General features: G+C 41.1%; 1 protein-coding gene and 1 non-coding gene across 2 annotated transcripts in view; both read right to left on the bottom strand.

The window, feature by feature from the left end:
* Positions 1-25,580, bottom strand: part of SPTLC2 (serine palmitoyltransferase long chain base subunit 2) — a 116,684-nt gene that overhangs the window by 34,717 nt on the left and 56,387 nt on the right. The window contains exon 9 of the mRNA XM_047735644.1: positions 23,414-23,540. Coding sequence (XP_047591600.1) covers positions 23,414-23,540 — 127 coding nt within the window. The remainder of the gene's footprint in view (positions 1-23,413; positions 23,541-25,580) is intronic.
* Positions 13,835-13,966, bottom strand: LOC125105907 (small nucleolar RNA SNORA31). Its single transcript, XR_007129146.1, has one exon. It is a non-coding gene; the product is annotated as a small nucleolar RNA SNORA31 (small nucleolar RNA).

Here is a 25,580-nt window from a genome sequence, read left to right as displayed (position 1 = left end):
ATATACAAAAAGCATTCTGACATTTGAACCTTGACATCCAGGTTCAAATTCTGGCTCCATCACTTGTAACTCTGCGACCTTGGGTAAGCAACTTAACCTCTCTGCTGCTTCATTTTATAAAGGAAGGAGAACTTTGTCTAATACTTGTTCTGAGAATTTATTTGCAAACTTAGAGCAGTGCTCAGTATATAGTAAACATAGTAACATGTTCACTATTATTATTTCCCTCCATTCATGTATTTTTCCCTTAAAATTGTGCCATTTACATCTTCCGCATTACATGATCTGACCCTCTAGCTTAGCTTTCAAAGATGAAATAAAGGATCCTCTTGCTTTCCCTCACGGTTTCTTTCCTTTTTTTTTTTTTTTTTAAAGATTTTATTTATTTATTTGACAGAGAGAGATCACAAGTAGACGGAGAGGCAGGCAGAGAGAGAGAGAGAGGGAAGCAGGCTCCCTGCTGAGCAGAGAGCCCGATGCGGGACTTGATCCCAGGACCCTGAGACCATGACCTGAGCTGAAGGCAGCGGCTTAACCCACTGAGCCTCCCAGGCGCCCTCCCTCACGGTTTCTAGTCCTCCACTTTCTAATCTCTTATCACACTCTTAACATATAACACAGGACACAGCTGATATTACCAACATTTAAACACATATGACACATAGAAGTTTATAATTTATAACTACACCTCATTTATTACATCCTCTACCATACACTACTGACTTTCCAAAGCTAGTTTTAACCAGTGTTCCCTGATCTCTGCCATCACATCACCCACTAATTGCCATCCAGATGAGGCCAATTACCTATGTAACTGGAGTATTCAAGATGGCAAGCAGAGGCCCTTATTTTTGAAAACCACTCCTCACCATAAGAGGGATGGGACCTGGTCTCTACCAGGGCTAAATAGATTCTCTCCCCTAGTCTGAAACAGGCATACAGAGTTGCTTGTGCTGACGTTTTAAAACCTGAAACCATCAGAGAGCATTTTTGAAGTAAGACATCAAAGCAGGAAAGACAGGAAATAATAACTTCACTGTTTCTTTCTAAATTTCACTCCTGAGCTTTAGTCTGGACCCTTCTCAAGTCAGACTATCTGGGTTTATGTTCTGGCTCCATCGTCGACTAGCTGTAAAGTTGTGGCTAGGTCACTTAACCTCTCTGAGCCCAGTTTCCTCATCTGCAAAATGGAATTGATAATGACGATGATGATTTCACCTACTTTGTAAGCTTTTTTTTTTTAAGATTTTATTTATTCATTTTACAGACAGAGATCACAAGTAGGCAGAGAGGCAGGCAGAGAGAGAGAGGATGAAGCAGGCTCCCTGCTGAGCAGAGAGCCCGACGCGGGCTTGATCCCAGGACCCTGGGACCATGACCTGAGCTGAAGGGAGCGGCTTTAACCCACTGAGCCACCCAGGCACCCCTTTGTAAGCTTGTTTTAAGGATTAAGTGAAATAATACAGGCAAAGTGCTTAATAAAATGCCTTGTACATGGTGTTTAAAAACTCACTGTTTCAATTACTTTGTTTATATATGTAACAATTTACTATTTTTATTATTTTACTTATAACAATATTTTAAGGAATTATTCTTCTTTTTTCAAATTGGAAAAAAGCCAGGAAATAGATGAGTATATATACTTTGTCTTCTAAGGAGGTACTAGAGATCTTGAGCAAAAAGAGGAAAAAAAAAAAAGAGAGAGAGAGAAAGAGAAGAAGAAAGCCAAATGACTCTTCTAACTCTAACACCTAATCAGATGCCAAAAGGGGCAGAATAAAAATTAATAAACTAAAACACAGAAGGTGTTGGGAGGTATTAAGAAATGCTAGGAAAATGTCGCTTATTTTGAGAATTCAAAAAACTGAATGCTTTGCCTTAAGAAGTTTTTGAAGATACTATGTCATTCTTCATGGCTGGTACATGGTAAGTAGTCAAAAAGTGATTGCTGAGTGAATGAAATCTTATTGTGCCTTAAACTAATTGGGGGTAAAAAAAAAAAAAAAAAAAGCCAAAACCAGATAAAAAAAGTAGTAAGAAGTTCTATCTGGATGTGTGAAAGATCAGATACCAATTAAAGGAATAATATACCTTAAAAAAAATGTAACAGACACAGCTCTTATCTGCTAATAAAATAAATTTAACAACATATTCTCAATTAACTGTGCAGATGGGGGTAGAGTGAGGTACAGTAGTAATGGTGCTCAGATAACCAAGAAAGTCTCCATCTGAATTTGAAATTTACATATTTTTTAATTTTTAAAGATTTTTATTTATTTATTTGACAGAGAGAGAAGAGAGAGTGTGTGAGCCATGAGGAGTGGAGAGGGACAGAGGGAGAAACAGACCCCCCACTGAGCAGGGAGCCCCACATGGAGCTCGATCCCAGAACCCCGAGATCATGACCTGAGCGGAAGGCAGACACTTAACTGACTGAGCCATCCAGCTGCTCCTGAAATATATTTTACTATCAAAAGCAGACTTACCTTATTGCTAACATTTTTATTTATTTATTTTTTAAAAGATTTTACTTATGTTTTTGACAGAGAGACACACCAAGAAAGGGAACACAAGCAGAGGGAGTGGGAGAGGGAGAAGCAGGCTTCCTGCTGAAGCTGCATGTGGGACTTGATCCCAGGGCTCTGGGATCATGACCTAAGCTGAAGACAGATGCTTAATGACTGAACCACCCAGAAGCCCCATACTGCTAACTTTTAACTTTGACATAAGTCCACAAAGGGCAGTTCTGCCAAGACGGGAAAAGACTAACACCATATCCCCTAACGATATTTAGGGGAAATGATACACATGTGTAGTTGTGCAGTGGATTAGGATGACAAATATGCCATAATCTATTTGCAAAACCAAAAATATACGAAACATGCAAAATCCACAAATAAGCAAAAATTAACTAAGAAGGTCTGTTTGCAAACACTTTATATATACAGAAGAACAAAAAATTCAACCCAAAGCAGCACATTCATCTGTCAAAAGTAACTTTTCCAAGCAACGCCTTATCATGGCCTATTTTCATTTCAATTACTGTTTTGAGCTTTGAAATGCGAGAATTCTAGGTATAGAGACTGCGCGATCTGGTTATAACATGACCCCTTTCAGGAGGGTGAGGGATCTGCAAGCACATGTGTTCCAGCATAATCCTATGGAGATGTATGTTCAGACAGGTACAGAGGAGACTGCTTCTCCTCCTGAATCTCCTGTAATTATGGCAGGTTTCTGGCAATTCCACTGTTTCTTCTACTATCCTCACAATTCCCATTCGCTACTCCCAGGCTGCAGTAACATCTGTGATGCTTGACACAGTATCAAAGGCCTTCACTAACTAATCCTACTTCTTGCTGATCATTACTGGCTGAGTTCTCAGCCCCTGCCTTGAAGAAACTTCCAGAAATCATGAAATGTGTGTCTGCACATCTGGCATACTCCATTCCTTAGTGTATGATAGCTCTATCACATGCATACATTTGCCGGCCATTACGAATAGGTCAAAACTGATGTCAGTACACAAAACACAAAAGAAAAAGAAGACACCACCAAGGCTCAAGTCAAGATGAGAAAGAGCCTCCTGCCCAAGAGTAACCTGTGTTCTGCCAGGGCACAGGGCAAATCTCACTGGTCTAAAGTCGAGGAGGGCAACTGGCCAGACTCAGGTCTCACCAACCATGGGCAGGAATTAACAAGGAACAGTAACAAAATGGCTTGTTTTATTTTTGTTTCATTTTTTTAATACTTCAGAGAGAACATTCTATTTTTTTTTTTTTTTTTAATTTGACAGAGATCACAAGCAGGCACAGAGGCAGGCAGAGAGATAGGAGGAAGCAGGCTCCCCACCGAGCGGAGAGCCCAATGCAGGGCTCGATCCCAGGACCCTGGGACCATGACTTGAGCCGAAGGCAGAGGCTTTAACCCACTGAGCCACCCAGGCGCCCTGAGAATTAACATTGTAACACATTAGTCTTATATGGGGTGCTATCAGATGAAGGTACCCACAAGAGATGCTGGAAAAATATGGAACATTTCACTTACCATAATGACAAGATTCTCATATTCAAGCCAACTTGGATATGATCACTTGTTTAGGCATTGTTAGTGCCCTCATTTACAGAGAATGCACAAGCTGACAGCCCTCTCACAATGCGATTTCCTTCTCTCTTCTCTCTCTTTTTTTAAGATCTTATTTATTTATTTGTCAGAGAAAGATTGAGCACAAGCAGGCAGAAGGGCCGGCAGAGGCAGAGAGAAGCAGGCTCTCTGCTGAGCAAGGAGCCAAACATGGGACTAGATCCCAGGACCTTGGGATCATGACCCAAGCTGAAGGCAACTGCTTAACCAACTGAGCCACCCAGGCTACCCGTGATTTCCTTCTCTTTGTTCTTCTTAAGCACTATAAACACAGAGGGTAGGGGAGGTATCCTAAGCAGGACTCACCTGTTTTCTGTTCTGCCCAAACTACGGAGTACAGTCCAACAACCGTAGAACAAAACTGTCCCCGGTAACTGCTAAAAAGGCAGTAAGTATTCTCATTTTCTTCCCTCCCATAACTACCAAACTCTTCTAATCAAGTGGTGTTGCTAAAAAGGAGTGACAGTGATAAATCCGTAGACCACATGCCAAACAGCTGACACGGGCTATCCACACACACACAATCACAGAGACCGTACTTTCTGTAACATATCTGTGATATCTGGGTTTTGAAAATGAGCATGGGTTAGTTTTATAAACAAAATAAAGAATAAAAATAGATGAATACATTTACATTGGCATTAAAAATCGTGCATTTTGGATCCTGAAGACTGATCCCTGAGCAGCACATGCATTCGTGTTACAGATGATCTACTTTCTGGCAAACTGCCCAGGGTGTAAACATCATGATCGGGACCAACTAAAAATCAACGAACACACAGAAACTAAAATATAAAGTTAACTAACTTAATATTATAAAAACGGTTTACATTTGAAGAGAACCAGAGTTTAGAACCCAAAACTGTGTCCTCACTGCCAAGCACAACATGGAGGAGGAAAAAACGACAGGCCTAGTACAGAATTCATTCACTTATTTATTTCTACTGAGCCCGGAAAACTTTGCAGGCAAATGTTAGTATTCAAAAAAGCATCAAGAATGCTGGGACGGCTGTATGTCAACTTGACTGAGCCACAGTGACCAGATGTAGGGTCAAACAGAATTTGGGTGTACTTTGTGAGCATGTTTTGGATGAGATTAACATTTAAATTGGTGGACTGAGTAAACCTGAGTAAAGACTGTCGGGGAGGTGGGGGGTGGCCCAGTTGGTGAAGCTCCAACTCTTGGGGTTTCAACTCAGGTTATGAGTTAGGGTTGTGAGATTTGAGCCCCGTGGTGGGCTCTACGCTCAGTGCAGTGTCTGCTTAAGACCCTCTCCCCCTCTCCCTCTGCCATCTTCCCCTGCTCTCTCTAAAATAAGTAAATTAACCTTAAAAAAAAAAAAGGGCGGGGGGACTGTCCTCCCTTATGTGGGTGGGCTTCATCCAATCGTTTGAAGACCTCGGTAGAACAAACGGGCCCTCTCAAACAGGAAGAACCCCTGCCTGTCATGCTAGCACATCAGGTTTTTCCTGCCTTCAGACTTGAACTGAAGCATCAGCTCTTCAAGGGTCCTGAGATTAATGGCACTTGGACTAGAATTCTATCAGCTCTTTTGGGTCTGCAGCTTGCCAAATGCAGATCTTGAGACTTGAAAGCCTCCATAACTATGTGAGCCAATTTCTTATAATATCTTCTTTTCCACTCTCCTTCTTCCTTTCTATAAAAACACCAAATAGGAAAAGCCCAGCAAATGCTTTATGATAATGATTGCAGCTTTGATGCCTCAGAAAGCTTAGGATCCTGTCCAAGAAATAGCCATCTATTCTTCTGACCAAGTTATCCCAAGCCCAGTGGGACTCAGGGGATACTTAATATTTTCCTTCTTTCTTTTTTGAAGATTTTATTTATTTATTTGACAGAGAGAGACCACGAGAGAGCGAACACAAGCAGGGGGAGTGGGAGAAGGAGAAGCAGGCTTCCTGCTGAGCAAGGAGTCCAGCCTGGGGCTTGATCCGAGAACCCTGGGATGATGACCTGAGCTGAAGGCAGATGCTTAAGGACTGAGCCACCCAGGTGCCCCAACAGAACAATTTCTTGAACAATGGCCACACTTAGACGTTAAAAACAATCCCCAGCTGATGTTAAAGCTAGTCATTTTCTACTATCATCTTTCTACTTCTCTCCTCAAATGGTCACCATCCCCACTGTTAATGTTTGAAGAATTAGCACAGAATTAGAAAGAGTACTAATCCATACAATTACTGTACTTCATTTAAACAGTTTTGATTATAAAGAAGAGATAAGAACCCCCTCCCATACCAAACACAAAAATGGCTAGGTACTTCCTTTACCCTTCATCAATGGCAAAAAATAGGGCTTGAGGGAAGACCTCACCCTGCCATCAGTGGGGTGCTGTTTAGGAATCACAGAATGGTACACATTATTCAAATCACATACAGTAGCATCTGAGACCAAAAATCTTGTAGCCGTACTCTCTGTACATTCCTACAAGACCAGGGTATGCTAAAGAATTAAAAATTGAGTAAGTGCAGTAAAGGTAAAGATCCATTAATGGAGAAAAGAAAACCTTTCTAGGAATAGAAGCAAACACTTCGTACTTGTTACAAATTTTGCTAACTTTTGCTTACCTTATGAATCTTACGAGTACCTAGGTACCAAAGTTGATTTCCGTGCCAACAGAAATATACTGACAATTAACAAGGTTAAGCCACGAAGGACTTCTACTCCGTATTATTATTTTTACTTTTTCACATCTAGATGATACCTTGGTGTAGAGGCTGGCAGAACAGTGATGAATTCTTAACTAAGTCATCTAAGTTTCTTTCCTAAAGCAGCAGCACTCACGTTTCTCAATTATCACTCACGTTTCTCAATTAACCGTGGTCACCTTCTATGGACAGCTCTAAAGTGGGTGGAGAAGGCGGCAGACAACACTTTTCACTCATCACAGCACTCTGTAGATCAACAGATTGTACATTTGCCACAAGTACCCAGTCAGGAAGTACCGGGAGGAGTAGGATCTCATAGCTTACTGGAAAGGCAAGAGAGGGACTAAAGAATGCCTAAACACACAAATCAACTGCCATTAAAGGTCCTCCTTTTTTCTTTAACTTCCACGTGAACAGCTGCAGAATTTCAATCTGCAGATTGAAATTCAGATCTCTATGCCTAAAACTATCTTCAAGTACTAAATAGGACTAGGAAAGGAAGTAAGGGTGAGAGAGGAAAGCATGGGATGTGAAGGAAAAAACACAGTGAAGCTATTCCAACACAACCACACTGTGTTGGAATTTCAATTTATGAGTTCAGCTTTTTCACACGATTTCAGAGAAGGAAGGATAAAGTAACCAGGAATGTTATCTAAAACAAAAATAAAGGCAATATTAGCTAGAAGGCAGGGAAGACTGATTTGAATAACACATTCCCCTTAAGTACCAACTAAATTGCACTAGAAAGTCTTTGTTTTAAGGTCCTTATAAGAGATCCAAGGAATAGGAACATAAATGTACCCCTAACCCACTCTTTACAAGCTATTTTCGTACTCCGCTGAACACTCTTGTAAAAGGGATTTATAAGGGACTTCCAGAAAGCAGGAGCTCAGTAACTGTTTAACACTGAAGCAAAATGAGTCAGGGGCTTGGTTCAGTATCTCCTAGAAGCAGCACTATTTTGCTGGACTGGGAACAAATAAAGTGTTCAGCTCAGGCAGTTGTCAAGCTAGTGAACATCAAAGCAGACAGCCCGCCTCTCCCTCCCCTAGGGACACTGTTCCAAAGCAGACTTGGGTGTTTAAGTCTCCCTACCAGATGCGGCTGAGTATCTGACTCTACTCCACATCACTACGGCTCCTTCCCTCCCCTGTACCTAGAGTTTTTGCCAACATCACACACTGCACAGTGACTCTCTCAAGCACCGCTTACCACCCTCTCTCGAGAGTGGCAGCTTAATCCTTTAATTAGTTTCAAGGCCCCAAACTAGGATTTCCTGAGGACTGCCACAGGATGTGCACCAAGCAGCAGGGGCTAAGGCTTCAACATGTTTGAGAGTTTCAAAGAATGGTTGCCAAAGCACTGTCAAAAACAGCCCTAAACAAAAGGAAGAAAGGAGGCCAAGTGCCTTCGAAAAATTAAGGAACTGAGTTTTATTTATTTTTTAAAGACTTTATTTGAGAGTGAGAGTGAAAATGAGAGAAAGAGAGAGAGCATGCACAGGGGAGGTGGGAGGGGGTGGCGGGGGAGGGGGAGGGGGGAAAGGGAGACACAGACTCCTTTCCAAGCAGGGAGACCAACAGGCCAGGCTTGATTTCAGGACCCTGGGATCATGACCTGAGCCAAAGGCAGACTCTTAATCCACTGAGCCCCCCAGGCGCCCCAAGGAACTGAGTTTTAAAGGGTGCCAGCTCACTGTCAGGACAGAAAGTCTATATTTGTCCAAAGACTAACCTACTGTCCTTTGGGGCTGAACACATAACAAGCTAATTTTAGACCAAACTCCAGGAATGAGGAAGTCTGTAGCGTGCTCAAGAACCCATCTTCAGATGAGGAGGGTCAGCAAATAAGGCAACTGCTGGTAAAGGCGAGGCTTGGAATGAACTTAGTAGTTGCAGAGGTGGAAGACAAGGCCATAGTGAGTTTCACGAGCGAATCAGTATTGTACTTTTTAAAGGGTATAGCGGGCAAGGCCATCTGTAGGTTATGTACTAAAAAATTTGATTCTGAATTAACAGTGAAACAAAAAAAGTGAAACAAAAATTTTTAAAAAAGTGAAACAAAAATAAATGCACCCAGACTTAAAGAGCCAATCATGGGTCTCTGAATTCTTAGTTCTCTTTCTCCCCTCCAAATTGATTTCTGAGTTCTCCACCCATGACTCTGATTCAATGAGCAAGGATCATCAGCTCTCTAGAAGAAAGCATCAAATCATCCAGATTTCCAAAAATGATGAAAACTGTCAACTTAGTTTTACCACCAAGTTCCTGTTCCACAAGCCAACATGTACCTTATTTTTCTTTCAAAAGAAAGAGACCATATGTCTGCCTTCCAATTTCCTTTCCTTCCCAAATTACCACCTCTAGGTAGAGCAGCTCTTGGTTCTCTTTGGTGTAAACAAGCCCAAACAAACAAACAGCCCTTAAATCCCTTAAAAAATTCGTTTGCATTTTAAACTGATGTTTTTGGGGCACCTGGGTGGCTCAGTGGGTTAAAGCCTCTGCCTTCAAGGGCTCAGGTCATGATCCTGGGTTCCTGGGATCCAGCCCTGCGTTGAGCTCTCTGCTCAGTGGGGAGCCTGCTTCCCTTCCTCTCTCTCTGCCTGCCTCTCTGCCTACTTGTGATCTCTGTCACATAAATAATAATAAAATCTTTAAAAAAAAAAAAAACAAACAAACTGAGGTTTTCTTTAAAGTACATCCTCTAGGACCTTGTCCACCAAGATTTCGTGGTCTGGTAGAGTGGACTAGAATCCTCATTTCTAACAAGCGCTACATCAGTAGTGCTCAACCCTGGCTACATATTAAGATCTGAGGTGCTTTTAAATAACATCCTGCAGGGGCCTCACCCCCTAGAAATTCAGAGGGTCTGTTAGGGGCCCTGCCATCAGCAATATGATTAATTTTGAAGCTTTCGTCTGTGTAAGCAAGGTTAGGAACCACCACACTAACAGTACCTCTGATGCAAGGTGGTCCATGGACAAAAGTTTGAGAACAGAGGCCCACAAGAGTACACCTGAATGAGGTTCTTCTGAACCTTGCTCCATCACCAAAGCAGATGGCAGGTGGAGTAAAATATTTGGATAATTAGACAAAAAATAGATGACTTTTTTTTTTTTTAATAAATTCCTCTTCAGAAAGCTCTCAAATCTGGCAAGCCTTCAGAAGGGTATCTGGTTCTTAACGGAGATCAGAGTCCATACATCTTCTCACTTGTTTATAAATATTACGTATTCTTGTAGCAATAAATAGCAAAGTTGATGAAAAACTAGGGTCAAGTCTCCTAGACAAGGTCCTTCGAAATAATTCTGGGGGGAAAAAGCACACTGAATCATGCTGAGGTTTAGAAAGTTGTTCTTCTTCAAACAAAACAGAGCCTGGATTATAAGGTTCACAAATTCAAGTCATAAGAATAGACTGAAGGAATGGTCCTAAGTTTCAGCTAAACGGTAACTGAATAAATCAAATTTGGGGGGGGGGAATCTTTAAAATAAATCTGATTATGAAATATAAGTAAGGTAATTGGCCCACTTCAGTCTTAAAAAGCAAACAACTCATGGTACTTTAATTAAGAATTAGTTTCTTTATATCAACTTACTAAATCTCCAAAATGAGGTACATCTAGTACAGGACTCCTTTCCTGTCCTAGGGGAACAACCTCAAACTCCTTACTTATGCTTTGTACTAAGAATAATATTCTACTAAATGAACAAGTCTACATTTGTTCAAAGGTTAGCTCCCAGGCCTGCCTGCTGCCTGTGGACATCTTAAGAGCCAGCTTCAAACAAACTCTCAACCAAGGCACAAAAGGAGAGAGAAACAGATAGGTAAATGCCCCCACAAGGCTTTCATTTGTCTGGCTGATCACTCACAACTAAATTTAGCTATGTTTTGGAAAATTAGCAGACCAGAAATCAGAAAATTAGAAAGAGTTCATAAATTTTTAATAATTTATGGTTTAATAATGTTAATATTATTTAATAATATTAATGTTTTAATAAAATGTTAAATATCCTTAATGCAACTTAGAAGAAGTAGATGCAGTTCAAGAACGCCACATTCCTTCTATTCAGAGACACGATATTGAGAAAACTTCTACTGTTTATGGGTGCAAATTTCTCCACCATAAAGTGATCATATTGCTTGCTGACTTTAGAAAGCTTAAACCATTGGTTAAAAAGCCCTTTGGGCTAGATAATGACGAAGCTAATTTACAAAAGGAAAATCTTTCTTTTCCTTTGATAGCTGGTAATTTACTAGAGTGATAAGCTTTTTTTTTTTTTAAGAGTGATAAGCTTCTATAGAAAAAATCCACTTAGAAATATTGATAAGGAACATAAGATTAATAAGATCTGAGTTTACTTCAAATAATTAGCTAGTTTTAAGGAAGTTTAAGATTTTGGTGTGTGTGTGGGGGGGGGGGGGGGTCCGGTAGTAAGGAAGGAGCTTTTTGGAGAGGAGACTTAAGGAGGAACCAGAGGAAGGGGGAAGCGGAACAAAGGAAGAATTTGCCTTGTGTCTCTAAGACCAGCCCTTCTCTGGAATCCTATCCTTACCACTAGACGGTGTACATTTTATCAAAGACAGAGATCATGCGTTGTTCAGCCCTGCACTGCTCAACTGCAAACCCACCACAGGGTACAGAGGAGATGCTTGATAAATGTTTTATAAATGTGGAATCCAAGAATTTTTTTTTTTTAAGATTTTATTTATTTGTCAGAGAGAGAGGAGAGCGAGCGAGCACAGGCAGACAGAATGGCAGGCAGAGGCAGAGGGAGAAGCAGGCTCCCCGCCAAGCAAGGAGCCCGATGTGGGACTCGATCCCAGGACGCTGGGATCATGACCTGAGCCGAAGGCAGCTGCTTAACCAACTGGGCCACCCAGGCGTCCCTAAGAATTTTTTAACAGTATCTTAGGCAGTCAGTTATAAAGACAGGAGGTAATCTAATCTGATTCTTGGTGTCAGATACAATGCTAAGCTGTAAGTAACCAAGAAAACTGTGTTTAGGGGCGCCTGGGTGGCTCAGTCATTAAACGTCTACCTTAGGTCCGGATCATGGGCCCAGGGTCCTGGGATCGAGCCCCATATGGGGCTCCCTGCTCAACAGGAAGCCTGCTTCTCCCTCTCTCACTCCTCCTGCTTCTGTTTCCTCTCTTGTTGTGTCTCTGTCAAACAAATAAATAAAATCTTTAAAAAAATAAAACGAAACAAAAAAACTGTGTTTATTAGAAGACTTGATTTTTATTTACATGAACTTCTAATAGTGAAATGAACAAATTAGGTAAAAGCAGATAAATAATAATGAAGAAGAAAGTGGAAGCCAACAGTCCTGGGCTCAGAAAGCAGAGGGGTGTCCAGGCTCTGCCCCTCAGCCAAACACAACAAGTGGATGTAACAGCTGTCAGCCACCCCCCAAAGAAGCAGGAAATTCTTCCTGTGCCCGCCCTCCCCATCCAAGATAGTTTTAACAGTTCTACCTCCTTAGCAGGGGACTCGTGGAATGCCCCTTTTTTTTTTTTTTTTTAAAGTTTCTCAGTTCTCCTAAATCAATTTTTGACAGTTCCTGGGATTCTCAAGATGATCATTTAACACCTCATTAACAAGTCTATTATAGGAATTAATTCAAATGAGCCAAAACTAATTTTAATTAAATTTCAATCTGCCCAAGGTATTCCTTTTTTCTCCTACACCAACAGGCACCTAAATAGGCCCAGTTCTTTCAAAAATAAGAAGTAGAGGGCGCCTGGGTGGCTCAGTGGTTGTATCCTCTGCCTTTGGCTCAGGTCATGATCTCAGGGTCCTGGGATCGAGTCCCGCATCGGGCTCTCTGCTCAGCAGGGAGCCTGCCTCCTCCTCCTCTCTCTCTCTGCCTGCCTCTCTGCCTACTTGTGATCTGTCTGTCAAATAAATGAAAAAAATAAAATCTTTAAAAAAAAAAACAAAACAAAAATAAGAAGTAGAAAAAGTGCAGTTTCCTGGAAAATTACCTGTCATTTAAAAAAAAGATTTTATTGGGGCGCCTGGGTGGCTCAGTGGGTTGGGCCTCTGCCTTCAGCTTGGCATCCTGAGATAGAGCCCCGCATCCAGCTCTCTGCTCAGCAGGAAGCCTGCTTCCCCCCACCCCCCCGCCTGGCTCTCTGCCTACTTGTGATCTCTCTCTCTCTCTCTCTGTGTCAAATAAATAAATAAATAAACTTTTAAAAAATAAATAAATATTTAACTTTAAAAATATAAATAAATAAATAAGTAAATAAGATTTTATTTATGTACTTGAGAGAGAGGTGTGCACTGGAGCCCGAGGGAGGGGCAGAGGGATAGGCTGACTCCCTGCTGAGCACGGAGCCTGAGGACACAGGACTCCATCCCCGGACTCCGGGTTCATGACCTGAGCCAAAGGCAGACACTTAAGCAACTGAGCCACCCATGGGCCCCACTTGTCATCATTTTTAAATTTACCTAGTAAAATGTACCTATTTATTTCATTCCATGATTTGGCCATTTGATTTAACATTCACCTACTGAAGCTTTAAGAACCCACCATTTTCTAATAGTTACGGATCACGTGTGCATTCATTCATTCAGTTATTCAGCAAATTTATCAAAAGGCCACTGGAAGTCAGACACTAAGCTGGGGGCTGTTCATGTTATTAATTACGTCTCTGGTCAGAAGTAAAATACAACTAAGCACAGCTCTGGAAAATGGAAGAGCATAATTTTAGTTTCTTTGCTCAGACATGTTTTGCCTTGACTCGTAAATAGATCTTACAGCTAAATTTCCATCACTGGATGGATGTGTGTGTGTGTGTGTGTGTGTGTAGTGAAAGCTTTTTTTTTCCCCCCTTCACTGGCTTGCATTTAATTTACTTTTAACCCTTAAGTTTTTAAAAGTGAAATTAATCAAAAGGCAAGTGTCTGGGAAATTCTTTTCCAACACTTTCCATAAACTCCAATTTTAGACACTTTGGAGTAAACCAAGATCTTCACTGTTGACAAGGTTTGAGTTGCAGAAATTTCCCCCCTTTTAGCCTGTACTCCCCCATTCAATCTTGACTGCCACAATGAGACAGACAGAAAGCGCGAGGACTTTTTTCTTGCATCTCTAGTAGAAACCTTAGCAGCAGACAGGAACTGCTCCAGGTCTGTCAAATGGATGCATGAGAACATTTCTTAACAATCAACCATGTATACTTTGTGAGTATGTTTAAGCCTTACTTTCAGTCGTATTTTTATTTATTTATTTTTTTTAACATATAATGTATTATTAGCCCCAGGGATACAGTTCTGTGAATCACCAGGTTTATACACTTCACAGCACTCACCATAGCACATACCCTCCCCAATGTCCATAACCCCACCACCCTTTCCCTACCCCCCACCCCTCAGCAACCCTCAGTTTGTTTTGTGAGATTAAGAGTCTCTTATGGGGGGCGCCTGGGTGGCTCAGTGGGTTAAAGCCTCTGCCTTCAGCTCAGGTCATGATCCCAGAGTCCTGGGATCGAGTCCCGCATCGGGTTCTCTGCTCAGCAGGGAGCCTGCTTCCTCCTCTCTCTCTCTCTCTCTCTGCCTGCCTCTCTGCCTACTTGTGATCTCTGTCTGTGAAATAAATAAAATCTTAAAAAAAAAAAAAGAGTCTCTTATGGTTTGTCTCCCTCCTGATCCCATCTTGTTTCATTTATTCTTTTCCTACCCCCCAACCCCCCAACACTGCCTCTCAACTTCCTCATATCAGGGAGATATGATAATTGTCTTTCTCTGATTGACTTATTTTGCTAAGCATAATACCCTCTAGTTCCATCCATGTCATCGCAAATGTCAAGATTCCATTTCTTTTGATGGCTGCATAGTATTCCACTGTATATATGCAGTAGTATTTTAAGCAAGATTTATTCCCATAGAAGGTTTTCATGTACTGTGGAAGCTGATAACAAGAAAGTCTTAGTCGTAAAAGTAACATATTCATATGGTAAAATAAAATTCAAGCAGTACAGAATATTAAATATAAAGTACAGAAGTCCCCCCTCCCCTCCTCGGCCAGCCACCTCCTTTCCCATCCCAGGAACCAGTGCCAGGTTCTCCTTCGGCTATCTCTGACAGCTAGCACTACAGAGCTCAATGTGCTTAGCCCTCTGCTTCCCCTTCCAGCAGCCCTACCTGGTGGTGTGGTGAGACAGCTGTGCTCTGGCTACTTTCCATGTTTTCTTTTTTTTTTTTTTTAAATTTTATAAACATATATTTTTATCCCCAGGGGTACAGGTCTGCGAATCGCCAGGTTTACACACTTCACAGCACTCACCATAGCACATACCCTCCCCAATATCCATAACCCCACCCCCCCTCTCCCAGCCCCCCTCCCCTTTCCATGTTTTCTTGACTAATCACCACCAAGCTTTGTTTTTAATTCTAGTGGCCAGTCACCTTCATAAACCTAAAGCCGATTCCTTCACTTCAAAATGTGCTCATTTATAAACAAGATAGTACCCATTGACTTTCCAACAAGTACATAACAGAAACTGATACACTTCCATGTCCCTCACCTTCCTTTACCCCTTTCCACACCTCCAGTCTGCTACTGTCTACACTGTCAAGATATTTTTCTTATTTATACCTGGTTTATAGCCACTGCTAAACTTCCCATGCTTTACCTGTAACTGATCTTATAAACTCGAAACTAATTAAAAGCAATAATATGATTTTACTCTGCTTGTATTAAAAAAAGTCTTCCAAGTATCAAAGCTAAGTGATTTCTCTTTTTTAACCCCTAACAATTCAAGTCACATTTTAGTTTATTTTTTTAAAGGCTTTTATTTTTTATCTTTTAGATTTTATTTATTTATTTGACAGAGAGAGAGAGAGAGAGAAAACAAGAGAGGGAACATAAGCAGGGGGAGTGGGAGAGGGAGAAGCAGGCTTCCCATTGAGTAGGGAGCCTGATGCAGGGCTCGATCCCAGGACCCTGGGATGATAACCTGAGCTGAAGGCAGACGCTTTAACGACAGAGCCACGCAGGTGCCCCAAGTCACATTTTAGTCATAATTTCATCTTAAATGAAGATGAATTGTTCACCATTTCATAGCTCATTGTATTATCATTATAAAACAACCATTTTAGATCCACTAATTCTGGCTTGGAAGGGAAAAAGAAAAAAATCATATTAAGCTCATAACTGGGGAAAGAACAGTAGCCCCTGTGAAAATACACCCTGCCATAAATCCTACATTCTGACACACGTCGCATCTTTGCTTAAAATAACAGATATTAATAGACAACCTTAAAACCTAAGTGAAGTATTTAATGACAAGCAAATATATACATTTTAGCTCAAGTCTAATCTGTTTTAGTTAGCTATAAATCCTATTTATAAGAAACTAAGTTTAGCATCTCTATCCTAATCTGATTTAGAATGTTCCTCCAATGATACTTAAGCTCCATTTCCTTTTTAATGAGATACACCTGCCAGCTGGGAGTGGAACAAATGCCTCCCGGGCTTGGAAAGCGAGCTTACAAATGGTTGCTTCTGGTTACCAGAGGACCTGGCTAGGGAGAGCAAAGGCCAAACTACCTATTTCATCAAAGTTTGAAGATTTATCCCATTAAGAGAAAATCATTAACAGCATCAAATCAAAGATACATTTATATCTTTAAAACTAAATTATCAATCTTAAATTTATCATATTTTTTTCCCCGAGTCCTATAATTCTAAGAACATTGGTCAGTATACATGAGGCTTCCATTCAAGAATAATCCTATATGTGAATGAGGGATCTTATTCTCTTAGGTCTATAAATTTCTTAAGTCCTCATCATTTAAGAACACAAAGAATATAATAAGGACTAAATCATAGGTCATTAACTCTTACAATGCCTCTCTTCAAGGCACCAAAGTATTCATTTAACCATCTACCAAGCATTTACTGCATGGCTACTATGTGCCAAACATGGTTTTCAACAGAAGCAATAAAGTGATCAAGAGAGCCAAAACTCCATGTTTTCATGGAGTTTATATTCTACTTTAGGAAGACATAACAATTTTGTGAAAAATCAAGTCAAACAATTACTGACTCTAAGTTCCTGATATAGGCACTATTTAAGATGCAAAGAAGGAGCAAGACAAGGGTCCTAACGGGGGAGCTGACATGACATAGAAAAACTACATAAAGGGTTAGGGCACCTGGTGGCTCAGTGGGTTAAGCCTCCGCCTTTAGCTCAGGTCCTGATCTCAGGGTCCTGGGATCAAGCCCCGGGCTGGGCTCAGTGCTCAGCATGGGGTCTGCATGGATTCTCTCTCCCTCTCCCCACCCCTGTCACCCCTGTGCGCTCTCTCTTTTCTAAAAATAAGTAAATAAATCTTTAATAAAAATTTAACATGCGACTGAGAAGCTTCAAGACAAAACCAGAAGTTACTAGACATACTGAATGAGACAATAATAAACTTTACAGGCTCATTGGAATTGTGCTGTAGCTACACTATTAGTTATGGAAAAAAAGATCAAAATCAAGTAACATAAAATACTTGAGACAGTCAAAATTATAATGAAAAGGTAAGGCTTAGAGATTTCATTATATGTTTGGTATTATAGGACTGGACACCAACTGTAACACTAGCAGTTAGCCTACTGATTGACTTGCATACATACTTCAAACAAAACACTGTGTTCAAACACTAAACACTGGCTCTGTGAGACAAAATCATAAATCTGTGATATTACAAAGCTGCAAAACAGGGCTTTTGGGAGAAAAAGGGTATTAGCACAAAAGACACAGCCTTTCAGCTTCCCCCATTTCCAATCCACAGCAGTATGGAAATTCAATGAGACACAGAAAATATTGTGCAGCTCAGATGTAAACCTGATTCCTTCCAGGCAAATTTCTTCAAATATAGAAACTGAAGAACAGTACAGTATTAAAATGTATGGTTCTAGAAAGTCTAGATAATCCAAGATAAAAATGAAAAATACCCCTAAAATAAATCATGCACACACATATAGCTGTACAGAAACACATACCACCAATTAATTAATTGATACAAAACAGTAGAAGAAAGCAATAAACACTTGCAGAAGATACATCTGACAGGGACTAAAGAAAAGATTGTTTAAGGCACAAACACATTATCTATATGGGAAAAGACTCACAAATTCTACCATATCAAAAAGGAAAACTTTTATAAAACATTATTATAAACAAGATTTAAAGAAAAGCCATTTCTCTCAGTTTGAGAGACAACAGTGGTAAAGAATTATTATCCTTCTCTCTCTCTCCCTCTGACCCTCCTCCCTGCTTGTGCTCTATCTCAAATAGATAAAAATTTTTATAAAAGTGGGGGGCGCTTGGGTGGCAGCTGCCTTCAGCTCAGGTCATGATCCTGGAGTCCTGGGATCGAGTTCTGTGTCAGGCTCCTTGCTCGGTGCGGAGTCTGCTTCTCCCTCTGACCCTCCCCCCTCTCACACACTCTCTCTCTCAAATAAACAAATAAAATCTTAAAAAAAAAAAAAATAAAGATAACAGCCTAAATGTCCATCAGCAGAGTAATGAACACAGAAGCTGTGGTAATACTCAGCGAATATTACACAACAGTGAAAATAATGACTAAGAACCTCACACTCAACAGGAATAATGCAAACAAATAATATTAAGCAAATAAAATGAGTTATGGAACAACATCCCCAATATGACCAATTTATGTAACATTTAAAAACACAAAACAACAGGAGCATCTGGGTGGCTCGGTCAGTTAACTGTCTCTGCCTTTGGCTCAGGTCAAGATCTCAGGGCCCTGCATCGGGCTCCCTACTCAGCAGGGAGTCTGCTTCTCCCTCTCTCCCTGCTCCTCCCCTGCTCATGCTCTGGCACTCTCTCTCTCTCACTCTCAAATAAAAATCTTTGGGGGAAAAAAAAAACCCACCACACACACAAAACAACATAGACAGTCCTTGTTATTGGAATGCAGTCTGTTCCTAAATGTGTGTTACAGTGTGAATTTTCAGGTAGCTGAGTCTACATTACATCATTCAAAAATAGGAAAGATCACATGTTCCTAGCTCACCCAAAACTCCAAACGGTATTTTTTCCCAAGTTATTATCTACATAATAACCTGCCAAGAATTTCTATAAAACGGACAGCATCTAAAATACAGTGACTTATTTTTACCCTGAGACAACAGAAGTGCTCTCGCGTGTGTGATGACTCAGTGATGTGGGACAATATGGAGTCCATCATGGTCCCAGGTGGGCCATCCCTTGTCTCCATGAGCTTTAGCACTCCTACAAGTTCTGCAAATGTAGGGACATCTGTGGGCCTCCTTTACTCACCTACTTTTTTCACAGGTTTTTCTACATGTCGCAGGACATTTTCATCAGTAACGTGGGGAAGATGACAAGAGATATTGCACAACATATTTAACAACTCAAGAGGACAGGAGACTGGGTCCTATCAGGAAAAGAGCAGAAGCACGGCAGAAGCGCACTCTACAGCCTCCCCCTGGACTCGTGCCCAGCTGAGAACATGAGTGCTGTACACATGACAATTTATCAAGGTGGCTTTTGATTCAGACAGTTAAATCTCACAAACATTCCTGAAAATCGTCACAGCAAATAGTGAGCCTGCAAACAGTGGGGGATACTTACTATATGGATACTATATGGATACAATTCACAGTCAAAGCATAAAAGTACAGAAAGAGACAATTTCAGGATAATGATTATCTCTGGGGAAGGGGTGAGAGAAAAAAATCAAGAAGGGACACTAAACGGAGCTTTAGCTACCTTTTTATTTTTAAAAAGTGACATATATGGGGTAAGATATTAACAGTAAAATATGGGATCACGGGTACATTATTTTCTGTACCTTTTCATAAAATATGAAGGACCAATAATGTTCTTCACCTGTCTGATGCACACGAGAAGCCTGTCAGCATGAAGCAGCCCACAGATTCACAGGAATCTTGAGTTCGATACTAAACCAGAATCTGAATTTGATTTCAGGGCAAGAGAACCAGTGTGTCTATGTTTTTTTGTGTCACCCTAACACCCTTCACAAGTCTGCTTCCCGTCAGAACTGCCATCCTGTGCACCTCTATCCTTCCCCACAACCCCTCTGCCTACACTACTATGCTCAGGCCACAGTGGTCTCCTTGCTGGTCCTGAACAGAGTGGCCTCCCTCCCTAGGCCTTTTTATTCCTGGATTTTCAGGGCCAAGTCCTCACCTTCTTCATATTCTTGCTAAAGTCTTATCTTCTCAGCGACCGTTTTGTTTAAAATTGTAAACTGGTTCCCCAGAACCCCTGGTCACCCACCTTCCCTACTTCCCTTTCTCCCGGGGTACTTATTATCTAGCACACTGTATAATTTACTTCCTGTACTAGAAACCCCATTATGCAAAAAGTTTGGGGTTTTTCATCCTTGATGCATCAGGAGTGTCTAGTGATAGCACCTAGCACACAGAAGGCGGATATTTGGCAAAGTGATTAGTAAAATTTCAATTTTTCAATGTTACAGTACTCTCCAGGACTGATACAACAAGACTCTATCCTCTGCATCTCGAGCACTCCCCAAGTATATATACTCCTCTCAAACCATCTGCTTGTATGCCCATTTCTTGTGGATTCTGATTCAGAGTCTAACACGGAGTGAGATACTCAGTGTGTGTGGAATGAATGAAATTCAATGTCTTGAACATATAAGTTTCTCTCAGGGCAGGCCACTTCTACTACAAACTCACACCCAGGTAAATTAATTGCAGGTACCTTTTTTTAAAGGTCACCTTAAGGCACAAAGGGCTGTGGCTTGATTCACACTTTCTTTCTACTACAAGAACAGTAAGAAGATGCATTTTATGATGCCATAAAAATAAGCATTACCTCACACACTCAAATCTAAAAGAAATCAGGTCAAATGTAATTAAGATCAGGTAACCAGATTCAAGAAAGATGGTACTTCTCTCTACTTTGGGTTACTTTTTTTTTTTTTTAAGACTTTTATTTATTTATTTGACAGAGGAAGAGAGATCGCAAGTAGGCAGAGAGGCAGGCAGAGAGAGAGGGGGGAAGCAGACTCCCTGCTGAGCAGAGAGCCCGATGCGGGGGCTTGATCCCAGGACCCTGAGATCATGACCTGAGCTGAAGGCAGAGGCTTAACCCACTGAGCCACCCAGGTGCCCCTTGGGTTACATTTTTATTATCCTCTATTTTGGCAGAGAAGCAATGTGGCAAAAAAAAGTTTGCCTATACTACTTAAAAGTTTCAGAGAGCAAATTTTAAAATATATAAAAGCTGGTAGTGGCAAATTGTGAAAATGGCCACAAATTCTTGGACCCACTTCCCATTTGATGCGGAGTCTGATTTCCCATGCCCTACAGTCTGGACTGGTCTCAGTGAGCTGCTTGTTAACAACAGATCAGCCAAGGTCATGGGGTTTCATCAGGTTCTTAGGGAACGCTTGCTCTGAAGCACCCCCCTCTGGATCCCCAGTCACCATGCGACAAGGAGCCCATGCCTCACAGGGAGGTCACATGAAGGTGCTCTGGTCAATGGCCTCAGCTGAGCCAGTGTTCAAGTCACTTCGGCCCAAGTGACATGGAGGGAAGAAGCCTCCAGATGATCCCAGCCAGGGGCTTGGGTCTTCCCCCGCAGCTCCAGCCCCAGATATTTTGGAGCAAAGACAAGCCATCCCTGCTGTGCCCTGACCGAATTCCTGACCTGCAGAATCTATGAGCACAATCCGATGGCTGTTGTTTCGCACCACTAAGCTCCGGGGGTGGTCAGAGAGGCAATAAATAAACTGGAAAATGAGTGCTAACCCAAAGCCTGTAACTAATTACCACATTTCATTTTCTCACCACCGGCAGAGCCTAGATTTCACTACTTAGTACAGATAAGTCATTCATGCAGAGGTCACACATCACACAGATCCACGTTCTAGGACAGGGCAAAGAAATTATCCAAAATGAACTCTGACAGCTATTAGCCATTCATTTTAGTTACCTGTCTGTATGCTGAATCAATAAGGTTGATGCACTTATGTGAAGTAACTAGATAATTGCTAGCTATATAAATCTATATCTCAGATCAAAACACACTACTTCTACGAACACCATGAGGAAGAAGGGATGGTAACGTAGCTAATGTTAAGAGGGGGTTACTCCCCAGGCTCCATGCTGTGCTCACAACATGAATGAACTATTTTCTTCTCCAAGGAATCAATTCATGAGACTGAAAATGATCAACACGTTGAAAATCTATTTCCAAAAATCTCTTGCTAGAGATAATAAGGATATACTACAGATCAGAAAAAAAAAAAACCTGGGAAAAAATTCCGATTTAAGAAAACAGGTTTGCATCAATCAAAATCAGACTACTTCCTTCTTGTTTTCCAATGCAAATCAAATAAATCTTAAAATATTATATAAATGAGAAGTAGAGAGCTCAAGGCTGATAATGTAAAATCTTTTACAAGAATAAAACTCATTTTAGAAGCATTTTTTTAAAAATATTTTATTTATTTATTTGACAGAGAGAAATCACAAGTAAGCAGAGAGGCAGGCAGAGAGAGAGGAGGAAGCAGGCTCCCCGCTGAGCAGTAAGCCCAATGTGGGGCTCGAACCCAGGACCTGGGATCATGACCTGAGCCGAAGGCAGCGGCTTAACCCACTGAGCCACCCAGGCGCCCCTAGAAGCATTTAAAAAGCAAGTAAAATTAATGAATGTCTCATACAATGGAAATGCTTTTAGAAGTGAAAAAACAAAACAAAACAAAAATCACAACTGTTGGGGCGCCTGGGTGGCTCAGCGGGTTAAGCCACTGCCTTCGGCTCAGGTCATGATCCCAGGGTCCTGGGATCGAGTCCCACATCGGGCTCCTTGCTCAGCGGGGAGCCTGCTTCTCTCTCTGCCTCTCCCTGCCACTCTACCTGCTTGTACGCTGTCTCTCTCTGACAAATAAATAAATAAAATCTTAAAAAAAAAAAAATCACAATTGTTCTAACTTTTCTGCAATCAACACTGCCCTCTAGTGATGCAGAATAAAAGTAAAAGAGAAAGCAAGTGTCACATTTTATTCATTGTTCATTTCAGTGTGTTCATGTCAACGTGCTTAGTTTGGACTACAAATTCCACCAAAGACAGAATAAACAAATTCAGGATGCCTTTTATTACCTATTGTTCAATTAGAAACTCTTTCGAAAGGCACTGAATCAAGGACATTAATACATGCAAAGAGCAGCTTTTAAATACTACAGGAATGAAACATCGTTACAGTCAGTTACATCTTCATATAAAATTGTGCAACTCAGAAAAAAAAATTGTGCAACTCAGCAAAGACCCTGCAGCTTATTACTGAAGACTTATGAAGACAGTAAGACAGTAAGGTTAAGGCATTACCATCTATAGACAAGAAAGTTCAATAGGAAGCAAGCCAGCCTAGTTCTCCTGGCACATGTGTATCAAACATGCTGCAAAGTGTCCATAGCAACCCAGGCCTCATCCACCTGCCAGTTCAGCCCATCCGTATACCCAACTCCTCATTTTAGGGAAACAGTTCAAGGAAAAGAGCTCGTTTGACTGCTAAGCATTTATGGAGCAGAGGAAATCTTCCAAGAAAACAGACTTACCAAGGGTGGTGCCATCCTGCCCCATGATGCACTTCATAGAGGTGACGATCTGTTCCACGACCGGTGGCGACAGTGACGTGGCATACACGGCACTGTGAGAATGTGTCCGCAGATAGTCTATCAGCTCCTGGGGAGTTCACAGAAGCGAGGCATTAGAGGGGGAACCTCAGTTCTCCACAATGTCACTGCCAGCCTTCCAGGTAAAAGCAGATTCCTCCTCCCTCAACAGCCTGGGAAGAGGGCCGCTCATCTGAGATGCAAGGTATCCGCCCTGGTCAGAAGACACTCTCAGCGACAACTGTGTCTGACACATGCCAACACCCTCACTCGGGCTGTTTGTTTTTTAAACAGGCCACAACTTGAAAGAAAGAAAAACTAGCTTTAAAGAAGCCCTCTAAATTTGGAGAACATCTCACTTAATGTTATGAACAGATCTACAATGCTGAATTAAAGTGCTTGCTTGGACTGCTTTTGAGAAATTCCCTGGGTCTTTCATGAGAACAGGAAAGCCAGCTCACTGAACAAAGAAAAACTTTGTATGTCAGTTGCAAGGAGTCCAAAACAATCAGTGGTATATCCCTATTCTCTCCTTTTAACTTCACTAACTCTTTCAATAAAACAGGCACACAAAATAGCTCACGTACCAGACCCTAACAAGGAAACACAAAATATGACTATAAAAGAGTGCATCACTTCAAAAACACTAAAAACTGTATAAAAGCCACAAAACCACAGATATACCAGACAAAAATGATGTCCCAGAGTATTAGTCTAAGTCCTCTGGTTTAGCAGTAAATCTCACCAAAAAGCAAACAACTCTCCAAAGTCAGCCTGGTCCCATTAACAAAAATTTGAGGTAAAAAAAATCTATCAAACTTCACTGAAACCAATAATGAGTTTTCCCTAAAGACAATCATGACTAAGAGAAAGTCCATGCTTTAAGCTTCCCTAATGTCAAGTTTTAAAAAGGAATTAAAGATACTTATGAGGGGCGCCTGGGTGGCTCAGTGGGTTAAGCCGCTGCCTTCGGCTCAGGTCATGATCTCGGAGCCCTGGGATCGAGCCCCGCATCGGGCTCTCTGCTCAGCAGGGAGCCTGCTTCCTCCTCTCTCTCTGCCTGCTTGTGATCTCTCTGTCAAATAAATAAATAAAATCTTTAAAAAAAAAAAATAAAGATACTTATGAGTTCCTACTATATGCCACAAAATAGGACTCGATCCCAGGACTCCCAGGATCATGACCTGAGCTGAAGGCAGTTGTCCAACCAACTGAGCCACCCAGGCGTCCCTGGACAATGTATTTTTATTAATACTATGGAGTATTTATGGGGCGCCTGGGTGGCTCAGTGGGTTAAGCCACTGCCTTCGGCTCAGGTCATGATCTCAGGGTCCTGGGATCGAGTCCCGCATCGGGCTCTCTGCTCAGCAGGGAACCTGCTTCCCTCTCTCTCTCTCTCTCTGCTTGCCTGTCTGCCCACTTGTGATCTCTCTCTGTCAGATAAATAAAATCTTTAAAAAAAAAAAAATAAAAAAAAAATAAAATCTTAAAAAAAAAATACTATGGAGTATTTTTTGACAATAAGTTTTATTGAGATATAATTCACTTTTCTGAAGTGTACAATTCAGTGACTTTAGTATGTTCACAGAGCTGTGCAACTTTCATCACTATGAAAATATTTATTTATTTAGTTAGTTAGTTAGCTATTTTGTTTTTAAGTAGGCTCCACACCCAACATGGGACTTGAACTCATGACCTCAGGATCAAGAGTCGTATGCTCTACCAACTGGGCCAGCCAGGCACCCCACTATCTAATTTTAGAACATTTCATTATCTCAGAAAGAAAACCTCATCCCCACCAGCAGTCACCTTCCACTCACTCTTCCCCTCAGCCCTTGGCAACTACTAATCTACATTCTAATTTACCTGTTCTGGATATATCACATAAAATAAATAATATGTGACCTTTTGCGACTGACTTCTTTAAATTAACACAATGCTTTCAAGTTAATCCATGTCGTAGCTTGGACATACACTATTTTTTCAACCTTTACTACAAGTTTATAAGCTAGGCATATTTATCTCTGTTTTACTGATAAGGAAATGGGAAGGTTAATAAATGCTTTGCCCCAGGGCTCACAATGTTAGGGAAATATTCAAACCTAGTCCT

The sequence above is a fragment of the Lutra lutra genome, chromosome 7, assembly GCF_902655055.1.
Source record: "Lutra lutra chromosome 7, mLutLut1.2, whole genome shotgun sequence".
Taxonomy (NCBI): domain Eukaryota; kingdom Metazoa; phylum Chordata; class Mammalia; order Carnivora; family Mustelidae; genus Lutra; species Lutra lutra.
This window is presented reverse-complemented; position numbering and strand designations above follow the sequence as displayed.